Source organism: Ciconia boyciana, chromosome 2, assembly GCF_034638445.1.
Source record: "Ciconia boyciana chromosome 2, ASM3463844v1, whole genome shotgun sequence".
In the NCBI taxonomy this organism is placed as follows: Eukaryota; Metazoa; Chordata; class Aves; order Ciconiiformes; family Ciconiidae; genus Ciconia; species Ciconia boyciana.
Window position 1 is genome coordinate 76,744,027 of NC_132935.1, and position 20,674 is coordinate 76,764,700.

General features: G+C 38.1%; 1 protein-coding gene across 7 annotated transcripts in view; it reads left to right on the forward strand.

Moving 5' to 3' along the window:
* The window catches only part of COBL (cordon-bleu WH2 repeat protein), a 163,799-nt gene that overhangs the window by 107,559 nt on the left and 35,566 nt on the right, over positions 1 to 20,674 (forward strand). For 6 of the 7 annotated variants that reach the window (XM_072853000.1, XM_072853002.1, XM_072853004.1 and 3 more), the window contains 2 exons: positions 3,082 to 3,220; positions 6,181 to 6,351. In XM_072853000.1, coding sequence (XP_072709101.1) covers positions 3,082 to 3,220; positions 6,181 to 6,351 — 310 coding nt within the window. The remainder of the gene's footprint in view (positions 1 to 3,081; positions 3,221 to 6,180; positions 6,352 to 20,674) is intronic. The other variant, XM_072853006.1, reaches the window with a different exon arrangement.

Consider the following 20,674-nt stretch of genomic DNA (forward strand, 5'->3'; position numbering starts at 1 on the left):
TAATGTTATTAAGGCTTGATTTCTTTATAAAAGAAGCAGCCAGCCATAACAAATTATTTTCAAGTTCTATTGTTTTGGTATATACAATTGCAAGAAAGAAACAGAATGTTCTTTGTGTTTTTTCCATTTATGTTTAGCCTCATAGCTTTACCAAGGTTGGCATTAAAGAACTACTTTTAACAATTTTTATGACCTGTTCTTGAACTAGACACTTCTTATATACATTGTAGTGTGGCTGGCTTTAAACAAGCTTTTAATCTTCTTTATGGTGTTTGTGAAGTATACTGCACTTAGCTGACAGTATAATAAAAGCATTTTTGTGTTTGTATTTTGTAATTTGTATTTGACCAAACTTGCATTATTGCAGTTGAGCACTAGCTATTTTCTATCCTTTTCTTTAGCCGTAGCAGTGTGTTCATCCATAGATCTATCTAATGTTCCTTAGAAGATTCAACTAAATAAGAATGCATAGAGCTGAAAAAGATAAGCTGGCTTCTAACAAGGATCCCTTCTTCTTAGTAAAGCAGTAATGTATCTTTGAGGAATTTGACTGTACCAAACTAACATCCTTCACTCATCTGGTACTTGGGGAAGGATGATTAGTGATCTCTGTTATTTCAAGTGGAAAAACACGTTTCCTTACTTTCTGCCTTGATTCTCCAGATTTCCTAGACTTATCTTTTAAATCACCAGTCCATCCATTTTTTTGTTCTCAAGTAAAATGACCTTTCTGTCTGAAGAGACAGTAGTGAATGTGGAAGCTGCAAAATGCCATTAACTAACTGTAAAAGTCATGGCTTGTGCTTGTGAAGTGTTGGGGAAGTTCAGATGCTGCCTGTCTGCCAGATGATTCAAGTTTTCCATAGCTACTGAATTTTGGAGGCTTTGTAGTCAGATTAATCGAAGCCGCCACTTTGATAATTTTCTCTTTTTTGTAAGGTAGTATCCTGAAGAATCAAGATAGGGTATTAAATGCTCACATGTCTTTAGTTATTTAAAATGCAGTGCAGAAGAATGTTATTTTTTCCAAATGCCTATTTGCCAATTGCCTCAAATAGACATGGAAAAGAATGCAGCATTAGGTAGCTGTCCTCCATGTAATTCCTCCTCTGTAAACCAAAGCCTGATAAGTCTGTTTCACTGAACAGTTTCCCATGTTCAGCTCAATATTGGGCATTCTGGTTCTATAAGAATTGGGGTGGGATTCAGCTTCAGTCAATTGCAGTCAGTTCCTAACCACTGGCAGGCAGTATCTTCATCGGGGGAGGTGCTCCATCTTAATACGGAGTAACACCACAACTTTGGGCAAGAATTTTTCAAAGGAGCTCTAAAATTTTGCTGTATCCATTCCTGAACATTTGGCCCGGTGCTCTTTTCCGGGTATAAGTCTGATGTTTCAAATGCCGTGAAGTTAGGTGACCAAAATTAAAGTCTGCAGAATGACTAGTTACTATTAACATTCTTGCCCATTTATTATGCCTAACTTTATCTAGATTGGCCTCATTGGCTTTAGTCATGTACTGTATCCAGTGGACATTTAATGTAAAATGCAGAAATAATCCATGGTAGTAGGAAGCAAGACCAGGAGACCTTTATTTCCCACCCTCTGTCCCCTCCATCTTATAGAAACTGTTTGCCACAAAGCTGCAGCTCATCCTGGTTAACATGCTCTATGTCCAGTGCAGTTACTACCAAGTTTCTCCATATGCAGGATGCTGGTTCAGCAAGAAGGGGTGGAGGGTGGTCCAAATGTCATGTGGCACAGCAGTTAAAGCATTCTCCTGAAAGGTGGGAACTGAATGTTTGTGATTTATAACCTAAGACCCTCCTGAGTGCTTTTAAAAAGGAAGGCTAAGTGAAAGAGGCTCTATTTGTCCTACTCTTTGTAAAATTCATTTATTCTCAGAGTTTTCACTCAGCATAGGAAAGGACACATCTAAATGAGTGCCTTTCCTCTGAACTCTGATAATAGCTTTGAGCAGTGTGAAGCTATTATTTGTTTAATGAAATCTCCCACAACAAATGTATTTTAAGGGTTCATTAATCCTCTGGGTTAAAGGAAAGATTATTATTATTATTATTGTTTAGGCCTTTGAAATATTAGAAAACCACCAGGCAGTTCTGTATATTAGCTATCTTCAGCTATGGGGAGTATCAGGATGGACAGAGCAGTGAAGTGATGCATGTGAAGACTGAGGAATGCCAACAGCATGCCATGTGTGGGCAGCTCCCATTACCCTCTGCCTCAGCTAAGCCTGGTTCTGTCTAGTGTTGTCAGTACCTTTCAAATATACAAATTCAACACATTTTCCTACATGTTTTTACTGTTATTATTTTTCCAGAAAAAGGAAATAGAGCTAAGTTCCAACAAGCTACAGAAAATACTATTCAACCCAGTGAAACGCAAGTCACTTGTAATAAAATTTTTCATATTTTTAAAAGCAGTGTAAACAATAATGAATTCTTGGCTTGCCGACCAGCATGTTGCAATTATTGGAAGCCGAGGTGTTACAGATCTTCAAAAGTATGTCTGTGAAGTCCAGTAGACATAAATAGAGTACAGTATGATCTCATCATCATGCAAGCAAACTCAGTTCTGATTCTTCTCTTGTAAGTCCTTAAACAAGAATTTGAGAGGAAAATGAAAGAAATGAGAGAGAGTTTATTCCCTACCCATACCTATTGGAGTATTTAACCGTAATTTGAAGTTTGAAGAAACCAGTGGAAAAACAAGACCATGGTATGGCTCAAGCTTAACAACGCACGTAGTGTCATCCTGTGTGTTGCTGAGTGTTGGGCTGTCTAACTTTCCTTTTACCAAAAATGTCAAATGTCTACCAGAGTGGTATTTCTGCTGTGACATTCGTCTGCAGTTCTTGTCCGTTTCCTTCTCTGAGTCCAATATTACTATACCTCTTCTGATCTGTCTTTTTAATCTCCTGTTGTCACTATAAATACTCATTACAAATAATCTGTGCTAAGAGATTAGGTCATATGACAATCACTTTTTTTTTTGTTACCGACAATTCACGTCATCGACAAAACATATCCTTTACTGTGCCTATTTTTCAACTTTGCTAGATTTCACAAGGAGCATCCCTAAACGATTTACAGAAAAAGAAGAGGCGTGCCCCTCTTCCACCAGCTGCATCTGCTCCACCCACTCCTGCCATACCAAACAGGACAGAAGAGAGTGAAGACAAGAGGAAGAGCACAATGGGTGAGAAGTGTTCTTTTTTCCTGTGTAATCCTGTGCATGTGGTTTCAAAGCTCACTGTTTGAAGTTTCCTTAATTCTGTTACACTGTGAGTTTGGGAGCTTTCATAACTTGGGGAAAAAAACTTATTTCTGTGCAGAATGAAAGTCTGGAAATAAGTGTTTGTATATTACCTCTTTTTTCAATGCCACCATTCAGAGTACCGCAGGGTAGTAAAAGGTAGATAACACTCATCAGATGATTTGAATGTTTGGTACAAGCTGGTTATCCACAAGCACTAGCCTTGGGCCTATTCTGTGCCTTTAAGGTCATGGTGGTTTTGCTAGTAAATGGAAATACGGAAATAGTAAATGGAAATGATGGTAAATGGAGATAGGCCAGGCAATACTGAATGCATTCGAGGCCTTGGGGTTCTGCTAGAACTGAAGTACAGTCAAGCTGGTTCAGTATCTCCTCATGTTCCTAAAGCCTGAAGACATTTTCTTTTCCTGTAGTCCTCCAACAGTTTGACATCAGCTGGCCATATCCAGTGAAGTTTTTCTTTTGAATTTAGTCCTCAGTTTTATTATAAAGCAATCTCTGCTGAGTCTTGAGCTAATCAGTAGAAGAAAAGAACTGGTGCTCTCAAAGGAACGCAGTACGTAGCTGGAGACAACAAAAGAAACTCTACTCTTCAGCCGTATGTGACACCACATTTACTCTCAGTCAGGAAGACTGAAAAACATTCTTGCAGACCTCTGTCGTTATCTGACTGCTGGCTTATTCAGATCGGTGGGAGCTTTGCCCGAGTGAGGACCCCAAGATTATGCTTTTAGCAAACAAAGTGATTTTATGATGGGTAAAGATATGAGATAATAACCCTACATATTGGAACTCGTTTTTCAGTACATTAAGAGAATCATTCCTCAAGTGCCGTAATGCACTCAGTGCACTTCAGTTCGTGCCTTTGACCTCATGTTTCATAAAGTGCCTAAGACATACAGATATGACATCCTGTCATACATAATTGCTTACATTACAAATGCCTCACAGTTTAGAAAGAAACCTCGTGGCTTTTTTCCAACATTTATTTTCAGTAAATGCTTCACATTTAATGCCTCAGCATTTATGTAGCAGCAGGAGTCCATTATCTTGTGACATGTTCGACTCCATTGACATCTCTTATTTAAACCCTCTAAGGGGAACCTTATTGCTATGCCATATAACACAGGAGTTTTCAGCAAATTGGCTTTCTTTTAACCATTGCAGATGTCACAGTCTGTCACTCCTCATGCTTTGCCCTACTGCTGGTCACTTATTGATGACATTTGGTGCTTTAACTTTTTGTCAGTGTTCATTTTATTTTGTATCAGTGCTCAGAATGTTACAGATGAGATAAAGCACAGCAGAGCCACTTCTAGTCCGTTCAGTACTGTGTACATAAGTGCTTGCTGGCCAGACTCTGCTGATGTAGGATTCTGTAGTATCGTTTACTTTAATGGAGCCTTATTAATTTACACCGACAAAGAACTCGTGTCCCACAGTAGCCCTATCTTCAGTGCTTTTCATTTTCTGCTACTTTCTTGAATGGATGTGTTCATTAACAAGAAAAAATGTTACAGCAAGGGAAGGTTGGTAAAACAGCCTCTCTTTGGGGCCCTTGCAAGAAAATGATGAGAAAGCACAGATGGCTCTGAAAGCAAGAGAGAAAAGCTGTGAAAAAAGCAAGACTGTAGTGAGGGGAAAAACTTGCTGCAAGAAATAGGCAGCCGCATGATGGAAAAAGGATTAAAGCTACCTATGTATCTTGCAAGTTAGCCACATGCATCAAAGCAAAAGATCCTATCAAAAATATTCTCAAACTGGCAAATTCATTTCAGTATTCAATACTGAATCACTTACTCTGACCCCAAAGTATTGTGCCTAGTTTTCTCAAAGCAATAAAAAGGGGTCTGCCCATTTGCCAGCATTAAATTGTGTCTTGAATCTTTGGAAGCTAGTGACTCCTAAGTAGAAAATCATAATGGTTTAATCTTTTTTCCTCCCTCTCAGTGCTACTTCCCTTCTCAGCAGCACCAGAGCATGAGCCTAAGAGTGTAGGAATGATCAGAATGGATCAGACCAGAGGTCCGTCTCTGCCAGCAGCTGTCTTCAGCAGTGCCCACAGCAGATGCTTAAGGCAGGGTATGAGAGCAGAACGAGCAGGTAGTCATGGTTCCTCAGTGCGCTTTCAGCCTCTAAGGACTTTCCAAATTGCAATTAGCTCTAGGTCTGTACACTACAAACCGGCAGCAGATTTTTAACATTGCATATCGTTAATAGAGTATAGTGCAAAGGTGCATGTATTTATTTAGTTATTACACATAGTATTGAAATAAGCCACCAGCCAAAGTTATGAGCAGTTCCTTTGATAGCTTAAAACACTGTTTTGCAAAAAATGACTTAATCATCTGCTTCTCCACAATGTCAAAATAATAAAAAACCTACTCAGAAAAAGAAAAGAAAAAACTGTCAAGATACCTACTTCAAAATACTGACCTGAGGCATTTTCCTCTTTCTCGCAAAGAGCCAGAAAAATAGTCGCATAAAGTATCCTAGAGGTCAACAAATTTAGGCAGTTTGGCACTTAAGAAGATAAAAATAAAACACATTTTTCACATTTCCTTACATAGCTTTATTAATTTTTTTTTTAATTAAACTTTTTTTTTCTCCTTCCTTATGTCTGCTAAAACTGGTGATTTTAACTGTTAGCTGTGATGTGCACATATGCGCTGGGCCCATTTCTGGTCCCATTGCTGTTGGTTTAAGAGAGACCTAGCTTTTCCTTCTCCCTTAATTATTTGGAGGTAAATAAGAGCAGAATTAGGTCCAGAGAGACTTCGGATATGGGTGAGGGAAAATCAAATGTGTGTTTAAAAAATAACAGTAAACAGAGAGATCGTTATCCTGACAATGAAGTAACTAGTCAATTGATCCCCCTATAGGTGATGGACGGCAGGTGCCACAAAAGCCTCCTAGAGGCACCACTCGTGGTCCACCCCAGTTAGTGATCCCCCCACCCCCACCTTACCCTCCTCCTGACAGAGGCATTGTGGATCCAACAGTCTGTTACAGAGAAGCAGATGTTACAGCACCAACAGAGCTGGTATCTAAACGTATGTTTGAAACTATATGTATTTGCATTTCCACTCTTTTGATGGTTACTCTAAGGGGTAGCTTTTCCAGACTTTCCTCTCTGCTCTCTAGACATACATGTCTGTTTTTTCCCTTTTTTCCAGCCTGTTGTCTTTTAAAATGTCCAATGCAGTGTAACTAATTAATATAAAGTAAACAAAGCACTTGTTTGGAGACAGTTTTGCGATGATACCTGGCCATTGTATGGAAGCATTTAAAAACAACCATCAAACCATGTGACTTTGTGCAGCTGGAAGCAAAAATCTGTTGTCTTGTATTAATTCTCCATGTTTATTTTTCTGTACTAACATTTTTTCTGTCTCTCCAGAGACAAATTCCTGTGAGAGTCAATAGGTCTATCAGTCTAGGTTGAAAACTACAGGGTGTCTCCCTTAGGAAAATTAAACCATTTACAGGAGCTGTATATTGATAAATGCCTTCCCATCCTAATGGGTACATCTTCCTTGCCACCTCTGGATAGTCCTTTGTGTGGTCTTCTCCTTAGGGCATAACACTTATTAGACAAAGAAATATGCTGTTTTCCACATCCTTGTGTATTCGTGGAAAGCCTGTTTTCATGCTACTTTTTCGTGCTTAGCCATCGACTGTCTTTAAATCTTTGTACACAATCCAAGTCTTTGATCATGTATTATGTTCCCTGTGGGCTTGCCCTGCACACCCATGTAGATTCTGTAAAGGCAGCAAAGCTCTACACGTTGTGGCATCTCATGGATACACTTCCTTTGAAGGTTAGGAGGGTGTCTCCTAGCCATGGGATAGAGAAATGTCTCTATTAGCTGCTAATTTGACAAAAGATCTTTTTCCAGGACATTTTCTTTACCAAAATTATTCTGCAGGGAGCAGTTACTCTGATACATTGATGTTGGTGTGTTTGCTGTTGCATACCAGCTAAATCTAAAGCATTATTTTTCAAATCTGTGCTGAGGAAATACAGATTGACAAGTTTTATTGGGGGGGAGAGAAGGAAATTAAGGAGATCCATACTAACAGAAAACCTGAATCTTATTGAGGATTAACCCTAATTCATTTTTACCAGCATATGCACAGAAATCATATCATATTTAAAATCTTTTTTTTTGCTAGATACCATCAGCTTGCCTACAATGTTTTCTTTATTAAAAATCCGTTGTGGCCTTCTTTGCATTAATATTTCTGCTTCATTTGAGTTTCTACCACTGTTGTTTTGCAATGCTTTCCTGATCTAACTTGGTGATCAAATACTCTTTAATCAATGCAGCTCTGATTTTATCAGCCTGATCATTTGCTCTTAAACAAACACAATATTCCAGCCAAAAGGATTTGATTAAGCTTGTACATGGAAACATAACATGAGCTTTTATTATCCTCAGTTTACTGAGAGCAAAAGAATAGTGCTTAGTGGGTACTTATTTTAGACTTAAAGCATCAGTTTTGGAGAGGGACAAGTTCAGCTTTACAATTATGCTGTGCTCTACCTAAAGATACGTGTATAGATTTACACCAGAGAAATGTGTATAGATGTACCCATGAGAGAAAGCAGCACATATGAAATACTAATTATATTGCCTAATGCCATTCTGAAAGGTGCTTAGATACTATAGCGATTGAGCAGTATAGGAACAGAGTTTTGCAATGGTGGTTTTTATTGCCTGAGAATGCCTCAAGCAGTGCAAATAGGACTTTGGCGGTAGATTCAAAGAAGAAAAAAAATTTCAATCTTCCTAATTCTAACCTCAGTAAATGTGTTTTCTCATAGAACAAGGTGGGAAGGAGGATAAGCTACTGATGCCAGCTATTGATGAAAGGCATATTTGTTCTGAAGTGACTCTCAAAACAGCTTTCTCTGATGAGGATTGTGGTCCTCCTTTGCTGAGTGTCAGTGGCAGTTTGTCTTTCACAAGATGAGATTCCCATTCAGAATTAAAATTCTGTGATCGTGTGGAGTTTAAATTCATGTTCCTCACGATCTGCCACTGTCTGTGGGGCACCGTGCCTCACCCCTCCTTCCTTCCTAGCAAACACACAGTTGTCCCATTGTGCTCTGGGAAACCCATGTTGAGGAATTTTCATTTCATAGAGGATGGTGGTAATCGCTCTTCATGGAGTTTTCCAAACCTATGTGGAGTGTAAGTCATTCATGAATAGGGCCTTTAGAAAGATATTGGGCTTTTCTGACTCTAATGGTAAGACTGTCTTCCACAAACAAGAGTACAATTTTTCCTCACAGTTTTTGCTCTTTAATCTTTTTATTCTCATTACATGACCTTTCCTGTTAACTCTTGGTCTGGTAGACCCTTAGCTGCATGTTGTGTGCATGTCTGAAATGATATGTTTATGAGATCCTTTCTCCTTCCTTATTTTACTAATCAGATTGTTCATGGCCTGTGATTCTAAGATTGACTGCACTTTGGGAATGTAGAAATGGAGATTGTCACCTCTGTTGCATGGCATTTCGTTATGTCACATAGCTTGTGAAATTTGCAATAAATGAGTCAATAGTAAGCTCTGTGCTACTTACCTCAGGTAAAGAATGCACGTATTGAAACATTGCTGTACCTAGATGAGCAACTAAAACATGCTGCCTTGAAATGTTTTCAACTAGCTCATTAGAATAAATGCAATATTCCTGTGAACCTCCATGATTAGCCCTTTGTTTGGCTTGTTATGAACTATCATTAAGAAATGCAGTAAGAAATTAAAAGCTGTTAGAAAAAGAATAAACAATTCACCGTCTTTAGAGTGAGAACATGAAGTTAAATTCTTCACTCTGACACTGGATAAAGTACTAGTGAACTCAGGGTTCGCACTGGATAAGGGCTTGACAACTGATTGATTTTTAAATTTCTGAAAGTGTTCTGTCTTTAAAGAAGTCAAACCATGATTTGAACGTGTCTTTGTTTTTAACTATAGATCAAATAATCAATCATCACTTAACCAGAAAGTTTGAAAGGGATGAAGGAGTGGGTATAAGCATTTCCCAGTTATTTTGTATAGATGACATGCATACTACTAGTTGATGGATAATACCAGATTAATTTTAAGGAACAAGGAACAGAAAGAAGCCTCGCCCCCATATCTAATTTTTAATGTTTTTCATTATATCATTGATATATTAACAGGTAATACAAGCCACTTGACAAAAGCTGTGACAGTTTCACAAGCAATTTGGTCATATTTCTTCAGTCACCTTAGATATATCTAGTCTTTCACAGTCGCTAGGGATAGTCTCTAAGGGTTGGACTTTGTTAACTTGAAGCAAAAATAGGTAGAGAAACTCACAGAGAGGAAACTACATTTTCTTACATGTGGTTCTAAATTAATTGAGAACTGCAGGCTGCTGAGTAGGGAATTTTGCCGGCCTGTCATAGTGCACTGCCTCGCAAGGCATCTGTCAAGTGACCCAGCCTTTTCTTTCTTAGAGGTGGTCTTTAAAGCAAGAAAACTTGCATGTGTGACTAAGCAGGCTTATACCACCATCGCTCCTCTTACTCATCCAGCCTGATCTGAGGCTAAAGAATGAAGTTGAATCTCCAACATCATCTATCTTGTACGTTCTGGAGAATTAAAATTCAGGCCAAGTAAAGCAGAATTCGTAGACATGCTGCATATCAGTAGGTGTTGTGCTGTTGGGATTGACTTAGTTTATACGTTAACCCAGGGAGTTAGTCTCAGAGCATCTGTGGGATTCCGAATTCTAATACAGGTAGGTGCCCATGCACCTACAACTGCTTTGGGCATCTCATTCTTTAACATTACTGAGAATGCTAGCCATTCTGCTGTCTGACCTACACAGTATTTATAATTTTATCCTTTTACTCTTTTCCCCCAACAGTTTACTGTTGTGCATCATTCCCTTCATACACCAAGCGCGTCTGACAGACCTTGCCTCTTCCTATGACCTTCATACCTCTGAACCTCCTGTTGCCTCTGCTACCCTGATTCTTCTGTTGCCTCCCTTCCTCCCCTGCTGGAAAAGAACCTTTTTTTCTGACTGAGATTTTGGCTTCCTTTCTTCTTGAACTCGCACATTCTCTTTTAATTACTATTAATTATTTTTGGCTGTGGTTCATACTCATTTGTGAGATGTATGCTCCAGAACTGAATGCTGTGTTATATAAATCTATATATCAGCCTCAGAAAGATTATCCATACATTTGTCTGTTCTTTTTCAAAGGATTCTCTTTATTTTAAGCCATGGTTTAATTTGATTTGGTGTTTCAAAGAGTGTGCTTTTGGGATGGGGTGTCTTACTTTCAATACTGTCTAAAGATTTAATGAAAACTTCCTAAAAAAGTTTTTCATTTCTTTCTGTTAGCCTAGGTATGACATTTTTCATTCTCTAATACGTTCTATTTTTCCTTCGTTGCATATGTCTTGTTCCTTTGGAACAAAAGTAGAACTGGGCATGGCCTAGTCAAGTTGAAGTGCAAGATTCTTTCTATATCTTGGCTATCAATCAAGCTGCTGAGAAAAAAAAGAAAGCTCTGTTGGATCTATAAGGGGCCTAAAAGGAATACTAAGAACCAGTACCAAATGCACTAATTCATAGGCTTTACGTCTGCTTTCATCCTGATGCTTAGTATGAGTAATTTTATCCTGATGCTGGAGACTTCCTGTGCAAATTGAGGTGTGTGTTCTATTTCTGTAACAAAAGATGCAAACGCTGTTAGCTCAAGATAAATCTCGTTCCACATGTCTCCTTTTTACAGCTGTACTAGGAATAGTCAGTAAGTTATAATTAAAATATCACCTATAGGATTGTACTTACGAAAAACTTCTTTGCGCTGAGGAAAGTTCTTCATGTGAACAGTCCATAAGGCATGTATTTCTAATCATTCTGAGCTATAAACATAGGTTTTATGAGCTGCAACGGTACACACACCCAGAGCTATTCTGACCTCACATGTAATGTGATTTAAGACATTTATGTTATTTAAATGAGTGAGTTGCAATACATAACTCTAATTTAAATAATGAAAAATTATTGTTTTACCCTCAAGCAAATAATCATGTTCATCTTGAATCCTTTCCAGGTAGGTGAAGTGGAGAATAAGAAAGCAAAGCATGCCTACAGATAATGTGAAACATGACTAAAAAGAGGTTTTACGGTTTTTAATACAAATATGACATGTAGTTAATAAGTTTTAAGTGATGCTTCAGAAAGTATACTTAATACCCTAAGGGTCTTCTAATAAAAGTGGAGTAGAATTGAACACTCTGCACTGCCAGGTACTTTGTAATAGCTTCTTAAGGTAGGACAATGGTTTAATTGTAAGTCTTCTCTTAAAACAAAACTAGTAGGTGTTCACAATGTGGAGATTAAGAACCTCATTTACCCATTCTCATTACTCTGTTTACATCCTATTTGTAACTCCGCAGACTTACATGCCCCATGGAGTTCAGACTAGTATAAAATGGAATAATGAAGTGGTGAAACAATTTTTTTTATATTGAGTATGATGTAGAAGTACAGTGTATTGTAAAAGCAGTTCTTTGCATTGACACCAGTTTAGCTTAAAGAAGGCTCAAGTTTTCAACAAAATTACATTTTCAATGAAAAAGTTTCCTTGCTTTGCAGGAATACAGCTATGACCCCTCTCCACACAGCTGACAAGTGTGCTGTTAAAAGCTGTCTCTTTTCAGGTGGTCTGCTAGATGAAAACTCAAAAAGTTCATTACTCATCCTTAATTTACTTTTTTTCTACTAAAATGCAAAATTTGCCTCTAAAAATATGTTAGTAGGAATTAACGTTTTCTGTGAAATTCCTATGTAAAATATTTTAATGACCACTTTAAGCTAGCCAGCTCTGCTTTTCCAAATTTAAGAAAAAATTCCCTGCTTACGCTAGCTCATATCCTTTATTTCTTACAATTTCATAAGTGCCTGGTACATATATAGTATTAAACAGAACTTTAAAAAAAGAAGAAAAATTGCTGCATCTTTACAAGAAATCATCTTAATTATAAGGAATTACACTTACGCTATAACATCAGCATGTTTAAAACCTCCCATTACTATACACAGTGTGGGAAAAAACTTTCAGTGACACTCATTAAATCCAAATCTGTTCAGTGGAATTGCATGGATACTCTGTTTCACAGCTGTTAATTCATTAATAGTGTGCGTGCAAGGGGGTGAAGTGTTTAAGCAACTTGTGATTATGGGAACGTAAACTCGCCGGAAGTTTGGTTCATGATCACCAGCTCAGTGCCGAGGTACAGTCAGGGAATCCCTGCTTGTTTCAGGCTTCGACCCAGGATTTCTAACGTCACCTCGATACAGCTTCTGGAAGAGAATGGGAGTTTTTCTGTCATTTTCAATGAGAGGAAGAAATGTCAGTTTAGGTCAGTTTGATGGAGTCTCAGGTTAGCGGTGATATGAAAGGACACTGGCTTGGTTTTACTCCTTTTACTTTAACCGTGGAGACATTAGAAGTGTAATGAGTGTGACATGGAGAAGTTGATAATGAATTAACTACTACACTACAATTTTTCACCAAAATGCTCTTTCCAGTGTTAGTAAGAAACAAATTTAATATATTCAGGATTTTTCTGCACTACCAAACAGCATTGCTCAAATACTGTCCTTCATGGTGAGATACCTGGGGTGAAAAACAAATAAACAAAAAAACCTCCCAAAATTGGAAAATATTTTTGAGCCCTTTCAGGAGGACAAGTAAATGCATGGATAGCTTATAAATCAAAACAAATTCCAGTATTATGACTCCAATGTCAGTGACATTCAGTGCTCTTAGGAAATAAGGACAGATGTATAATTTATGATTAAACCCGTTCTGATACGTGATGAATGTGCTCAATCCCTACGAAATCCAGTGAATTAGAAACAGATTAAGCTTCCTGGTGCACAGATTTTACTGAATAGCCATATAAAGCTTTTTTTATGTTGACCACCAGAGGGAGCCTATGTTGTCACATATCTGCACTAGGTAGCAAGTGAGAATAATGCTAAAGATTAATTTTAAGTTAATAGATACCACATTTATACAAAGATTTTCAGTTCTTTAAGAATGCCATAAAATTAAACCTAGTTTACTGAGTTGTTTTATTCAGCAACTAAAAAGAAAAATAAATATTTTTTTCTAGATTTTTTTTTAAATCAGTTTCATCACAAATAGGAAAATGAAGATAAAATCATATTTGCAGATGATGCCACTGTGATGGCATCTTCCAGATGTAAGCTCAAATTTTTACTCTAGGCATTCTTGCAAAGGGTGGTGGCATGTTGATTTGGCTATTACTTTGCATAGATATTGCCTGTATATTTATGGCAGCTGTGTTCAAGGTGTGGAAATCAGTGCATATAGCTGGTGTATATGCTTAAGAACAAGTGCATAGGAGTAGGTCAGGATTAGTGCCAATATAGAAGTGTTCTGCTAGAAAGGTTTATCAGTTTGAGTTTTAGCATTTTAAAAGCATGAACAGATTGCTTTAGAATCCATCCTCTTTCACAGACAAATGACTTCATTACCATCAATTCAGTCATTCAGAGACTAAAATCTAGGATTCAGAGACTCTCCAAACATCCTTAAATGTCTTTTCTACATGTAATGCTTTCTTTTTTTCCTTAGGATTGAAATCTTTGACGATTGAAATGAATGTTGTCTTTCTCACTGAGCAGCTGAATTTTTTTATTTTCCAGTGCCCGGGCTGTAGAATACTAAACTTTGAACTCATTCCGTTTTTATCTTTAGAAAATGTGCTACTAGCCCAGAACTGAAACTTATTCTGGGCAGGTAAAATATTGAAAGAATGTTCTAAATATATAAATGGAAAAAGGAAATATTTCTCTTTTTGTTCATTTTTAACTGCAACTATTTAAAGCTGTCCGTGGCATCTAGAGTGTTCAAATAAGTGCCAAGGGAGAGTGATTGGTAGAGAAATCATGCAGTCCAAATTGTATGATGAATTGCGAAGGCCTATGATGCATTTATTTATTAAACATATGGCCACACAATCTATCACATGCCTATCATCTGTCCCTGTATTCTGCATTTGTAAAGTAAACGCTGTGGTCATGATTCTCATACGCTCATCATTTATGTTTACAGCTACTTTAAGCCCTCTTTATTGTTCCATCCCAGTATAAAAGTGCCTCTTTGTGAGAGTTGGGCCATGTGTGTGTATATAAGACAGCAGTTCTGTCTTCCGAACTTGGCTTCCAGTCACCACCATGACTCTCAATATATATTTAGTACATGCAGTAGGCACCATTTAACTTTCCATACTAAAATACATGTTATTTTAGAAGACAGAATGTAACTTATTCCATCCCTCCAAAATTACAGCCATGTTGTGTTCTAATGTCATTGCAAAACTATGAACTCCCCCCTCAAGGACAGCGAGACAAACTTGCTGTCACTGTTTACACACTTCTTATTCAGATATCTCATGTATAGTATGCAGATAGGCTTCTGTATAGCACCTGTATGGCTAGAGAAGTCCACTGTTAAAATTCACAAGAAGTTGACAGAACAAAAAGTGACATAATTATTTCTTTGTTTATCCAGAAGAGCTTTGTTGTGGTTTAACCCAGCAGGCAGCTAAACACCACACAGCCGTTCGCTCACCTCCCCCTGCAGTGGGATGGGGGAGAGAATAGGGGAAAAAAAAGTAAAATTAGTGGGTTGAGATAAAGACAGTTTAATAGGACAGCAAAGGAAGGGAAAATAATAACAATAACAACAACAACAACAACAATAATAATAATAATAATAATAGAATATACAAAATAAGTTATGCACAATGCAATTGCTCCCCACCTGCCAACCAATGCCCAGCTCGTTCCCAAGCAGCGATCGCTGCCCCCGGCCAATTCCCCCTAGTTTACATACTGAGCGTGACACCATATGGTATGGAATAGCCCTGTGGCCAGTTGGGGTCAGCTGTCCTGGCTGTGCTCCCTGCCAGCTTCTCACTGGCAGGGCATGAGGAGCTGCAAAATCCTTGACTAGTGTAAGCACTGCTTAGCAACAACTAAAACATCAGTGTGTTATCAATATTATTCTCATACTAAATCCAAAACACAGCACTGTACCAGCTGCTAGAAAGAAAATTAACTCTGTCCCAGCAGAAACCAGGACAAGCGTACACGTAATAAGCTCCGCTGATTTTTGCTGAGGTGGAGAAGGGGGAAGGTGATCTTGTATTTTTCTATGCAAGAATCAGCCACTTTATTCCTTGTTTATTGCATATTCTTCTGTGATGCTTTGACTTCAAGTAGTAAATGATTGTTGGCAGGATCAAGCCCAGCAGCAAGAATGAACTACTTTAGAAGCTGATAACATACTGAATAGGTATAAACTACTGAGTCCTTTATATCCCTTGAATGTTCCTTGAACATGAAAGATTTTTTTTTCCTGTTCAGTTCTAATAAGAAAATTGTAAATTTGGGTCATCAGATCTGCTTCATTTTCTCATGACTTGAGAAGGTTCTGAAGAAGGAGACTCAGTCCTGGGTAAAGGTAACACCAGCTGGAAGGGTGGTATTTTGTATTCCCTTACATGTTCACTCAGCTGCCTGCCATGGTATTAGAAATAATACCCATGATTTTGCAGACTTTGAGCCAGAAGTCAGTCCTGCTGCAAAGGAGCACAATTCCTTTGAATATAACAAAATATTTTCTGGTTTCATTAAGTATGGGACTGGACTCCAGTGAATCAAATAGTCGTTCTAGCCTCATTTCCTGATATTTAGGTTTTTAACTGGTTATTTACCTATTTCATGGGGCGTGGAATAAACCTTAGCTTCACATTTCCCATCCAGACTAAATGTAAAGACATTTCTCTTCTAATTCCCTTGCAGCCCAGCTCTGCAATCCAAGTGGTCTGTGGATAAACTGTGAATGTTTATTCTAAGTGAAACCAAATTCCCTGTTTTCCTCTTCCTTAGTCAAAATAAGAGCAGTTTAACTCGGTGAGCTGTACCTTTAATAACTGAGTGGCATCTTAAATGTACTCTGTTGTACTTGAACAGTGGAATATGAAGAAATCGTCACACCCATACAAGTAGAGAGACTTACGCTTTATCAGTAACAAGCTGGACTAAACACCCGTGTCCAGCCAAATACATGCACATAGTGTGTGTGTGTGTGTGTGTAAGAACTTTCATCCTGGGTATGAATTTGAAGTTTTGCTTGATTTACACATTATGTATGGACCAAATCAAACTGGAAGGTTGGTATTTGAAATGGCATTGAAATTTGTAGTGCAAGATCCTACTGGTTCAAATGCAGGCAATGCACAGAGAGGTACAGAAAGCAAACTGTTGAAAATTCTTGTATTCTCTGTTCCAGGTAGGTGATAATACCCATACCAAAGTGCTTGTCCATCCTTAGAGATGCTCATACTCAGCTTTTCTATTACCACTTCTAAGTCAGTAAATTCTGACTAAAATGCCTGCCTGCTTTCTTCTAAGAAATTGAGAATTCTGGCCATGTACATTCACTTCTGAGTTTTAGGGCCTGAGGGAGCAAAAGGCTGAGAGCAGAGACAGAGTCTCTTTTGTCAGCTCCTTTTGTGGATTCCATAATTGGTTCCTGGCATGGATAAAAGAATTACTTTCCAACCTACTGTACCATAAGCAAAGGTGGGGTGTAATGGAGGACAAAGACCTAAAACAAAAGAAGACCAAGGAAAGAATGAGAAAGGAGGACTATGACTGACAAATAATTTTTTTTCTTTTACGGCTATTGTGATTAAAAAGTGAAACTAAAGTTGCTAAGTATATGGTAACCTCCCATAAACAGTGAAAGACCGGTAGGGGAGTATCTACTTACTTGTTAGAGCAAAAAAACGAAACAACTAATTTTTTCACTTCAAGCATCTAATGAAAATTATTATTGCTATCTGATTTTTAAAGCATGTAGGTTAGTGTTTTTCTTCTTTTCTCTCCCATGATTGTTTCTTTCCTCAATTTTTTCATTTGACAAGAAGTTAAAAACTACAGGGGAAAATATTTTTTCAGTTTGTAAAAACATGAAAATTACTGGAGAAATATTTCAAAATTTTTTTCATAACTAAGTGAAAACATGCAACCAGCTCTACTTATAAGGTATGTCTATAGGTGTAACAGTAAAGACTTGAATGTAAGAATTTAACAATGTAAGAATTTAACATAATTCTTAAATTATAAGAATTATGAAGAATTATATAAGAATTATAAAGACTGTAAGAAAAACTAATCTCTTGGCTTTAAGTTGAAGATAAGAACTTTCTTACTTGACTTTTACTCGTAAGAGACAGAGGATTTTGGAAGCTAAACAGACTCTTATACCTGACTTGCTATACAGAAAGCCTCACAGTGGACTGCTAAGGCTTTATGGGTACTACCAGTCTCTCAGACATGTTAAATCAATGCTCAGGAGTGACAGGATTCTTTTTTACCAGGTAAAACTTACCCTGCTTTCTCCCCAAAAAGAGGAAAGGGGTTTTGTTGTTTTCCTAGAAGAAATCTTGTTTCAATTAAACACAACATATGTGAACATTTTACTGATTATTTATAATTTAAAAATATACTTTTTACTTTTAAAACCCTTTACTACTTGCCTTCAGAAAATGAGAATAATATGCTGATTAACTGACCAGTCAGTTAAAGAAACTTAGAGGTTTGAGTGTCCAAGTTTTCCAAGTGAAAACATTTGGTAAAAAAAAAAAAAAAAAAAAAAGCATGCATATACTGTAATTTGCTTGTTTGCTCCACTCCCTTGTGGACATGCCCAGCTTCCTCTGTACCTGGCAGCTTTCCTGTTCTGTATTCATCAAGCTAATCAATGGGATTCAGATGCTCCTCAAATAAAATCATTTGTCTTCAGTCTGCTCTTACAGAGGACACAAGTTGTACTAAAAAGGCTTTTCTTCACTTTCAGGGTACATTAAATACATGCCACTGTTCATAATACAAGGCTTTGGCAATGTATTGATTGCATTTTTTTACGCAAAAAATCCTTGCACAGGGAAACTCCTTGTGGTTTTTCCACGGAGTTAAATTAGTGCCTCTGAGACGATTAGCAGACTGAAAGCAATGGAGACAGAAGCCTTTAAACTTACATGCTGTAATGTGAAGAGTAATAACAAACCACCAGCTTGATTCTGTGCTGGTCTGGTAGGGGCCGCTCGAAGGTGAGAGGAGGGTTTTATAATCTCATGCTGAAATTATGAGCAATCAGGAGAATTAAGATAATGTTTGAGCATTACTGTACAAACTGTACCGTACAAAGTGGAACAGTGGCCACTCACACCTGCTAAAAAATTTTCTGAATGCAATCCTTGTGTCGTGTTTTTAGGAAAAAAAAAAAATTAACTGGTTCTTTGGAATTTAAAAGAGGAAGAGTTTGGGGGGTTTTTTTACGTTCTTTTTTAGTTAGAGATAAGAAGGGGAAAGAAAGGGGATATTAAAGAGATAATAATTGATAAAAAAGGGAAAAAATAGATGGAGGAGAAATCCCAGAAGCTTCACCTTCTTGCTTTTCAAAACCAAAATGGATGTTAGGATTTGGGAATTTTTCCTTTTTTTTTCTTTTTCTTTATTTTCTTCTTCTCCTCCCTCAGACCCCATCAAGTAATTCCTTAAACATTTCTTTTGGGCTTCTGCATTAATGACTCAGCTCTCTGGTATCTAAAACCCAGCATGCTCTGGGTTGAAGCTTTGCTATTGTTCATAGCATCCTTCCCTCAGGTATCCCTGGTAGATAATAGAGAATGAGCTTTTATGTCAGCATATATATGAAGAAAGTCTCCTTGCTCTGTCCTTCTACCTCTTTATGAAACTTTTGGAACGGAACTTTAGAGTGTTATCCCTCCTGACTAATTTGGGAGAAGTTGGCAGCTAGTTTAAAAGTTACTGGAGGGTTTCATAGACAGACTTATAAACCTACAACAGTGTGACCTTCTCAACCTAATTTCTGTAGGAACTGAGGCTAAAAAGAAAGAAACTCAAAGACATTTCCAAATTTCCCGTAGGAAAAATGACCTTTTATGCTGATCCTAATTAAGCCCATTAACTCAGGTGAAAAATTCCCCAAACTAGCTTGTCTGTTTTGAGGGTATGATCATAGTGAACCTTCAAATTCTCGAAATGGCCCTGCTCCAGCAAAGCACTTAAGCATGCTTAATCAGGTACCCCATTATACAGCATGCACGTTATTATTGAATGAACTGTGTAAATGAAAGCCTTAAAATGTTTCACATGAATAAAAATGCAGACAAATTTTCCCTGTGGGGATTCATCCCATGCAGGAGATATCTGTAGCTTTGCATTTTAATCAGTGAGCAGTCCGATCCTGCTCCTGTTGAAGTCAGTGGCAAAACCCAACTGCTGAAGCAGAAGCAGGATCTGATAGTAACAGCGCAAAATATGAAAGGGGAAAATTTATTCCAAGTGGGTGTTCAGATGATGACCCGTTTCTTGCATCAGGCTGCTGTTCACCATAGCACCAGAGATGACACTGCCATTAACATTTTACTATCCACAAATCAGTACAGAGCATAACATCCAGTTACCACTCTTGCATGTTTGCATTTCTTCCTCCTGGTATTTCAAGTTAATAGGGAAGGAGAGCCCCAGGGCAAAGCACGATTGATGAGATAATTGACTTCACAAGAGGACTATGAAAGAGCGGGCCAAATTCAGCTCTGACTTAAGTATTCCCATCTCTGCTTATGTCTGAAATAATCCGGTCTAGTCCATCTGCTGTCAAAGAGGAGTGGTGGCATGACAGCACTTCTGTGAGCACTTTGTTCTCCACCTGTCCAATATTCCTCTCCTTACTAGGCTCCCAGGGAGAGCTTCAGTGTCCACTGCTGAAAAAGATAACCTCATGGCTAGAGCCTGAAGTGGAGTTCATGATACCCTGCATTTGATTCTTGCCCCATGCAGTGATTTCTTGGCTATGTCTGTGTTACTGGAAAAGAAATCTGTCTCTTGCCATCCTTCCATCCACCCAATTGCCTTTATGGGCTTCTGCCGCGTGTCCGTTGCTCTTTGCCGCTAGCATAGCCCCAGGGTGCCTGACAGTGTTTTAGGTGGTGAGTGTGCTTGGCATGCACTGTCCTGGCCTCACTGCCCTTGATTTGCCCTCATCCCAGCACAGGGGTCTGGTTTTCAGAGTGCCTACGAAATGTCCTTTGGAAATGGTACAATGGGCCTGTGGAGGGTATCACACAAGATCTTCAGGGAGATATGTAGCATACTCTGGTCCTCAGTTTTGTTCTGTGCAAGAATAATTCTTTCTTCACTGGGCAGTTTCAGAAGGCAAAATGTCTTAGTGATGAGAAGTGTCCAGGTAC